The following is a 293-nucleotide window of genomic DNA, read 5'->3' as shown; positions in this document are numbered from 1 at the left end:
CAGGTCCCGGTGCCCGGGACATGGGTTCAGGTGCTGCCAGATTGCTGCCCAGCTCCCCCCCCTCCCCAGTCACCCTCCCTGCCCCACTGCCTACACACCCTACCTCGAAGAGGGCCATGTTCTTGCCATCGTACTCTTTGCCCTTCTCCAGGTCCGTGCTGTTGATGAAGGGGCTGCTCTCCTTGGGATTGCCATCGCCTGCAGAGACAGTGCCAAGTCAGCCAGGCAGCCCCTGCCCAGCCCCATGGCACCAGGGCACCTCCAGCTCCGGCGGGAGGGCTGCCAGCGCCACG

The 293-nt window shown here is 66.2% G+C and overlaps 1 protein-coding gene across 1 annotated transcript in view; it reads right to left on the bottom strand.

Moving 5' to 3' along the window:
* The window catches only part of LOC104520549 (solute carrier family 12 member 5-like), a gene marked incomplete at both ends in the record, with an annotated part of 1,559 nt that extends 1,361 nt beyond the window's left edge, over positions 1-198 (bottom strand). Inside the window, one exon of the mRNA XM_010162266.1 lies at positions 104-198. Within this exon, the coding sequence (XP_010160568.1) occupies positions 104-198 (95 nt within the window). The remainder of the gene's footprint in view (positions 1-103) is intronic.
* Positions 199-293: the final 95 nt, after the last annotated feature.

This window comes from Antrostomus carolinensis, unplaced genomic scaffold (genome assembly GCF_000700745.2).
Source record: "Antrostomus carolinensis isolate BGI_N321 unplaced genomic scaffold, ASM70074v2 scaffold45290, whole genome shotgun sequence".
NCBI lineage: Eukaryota > Metazoa > Chordata > Aves > Caprimulgiformes > Caprimulgidae > Antrostomus > Antrostomus carolinensis.
This window is presented reverse-complemented; position numbering and strand designations above follow the sequence as displayed.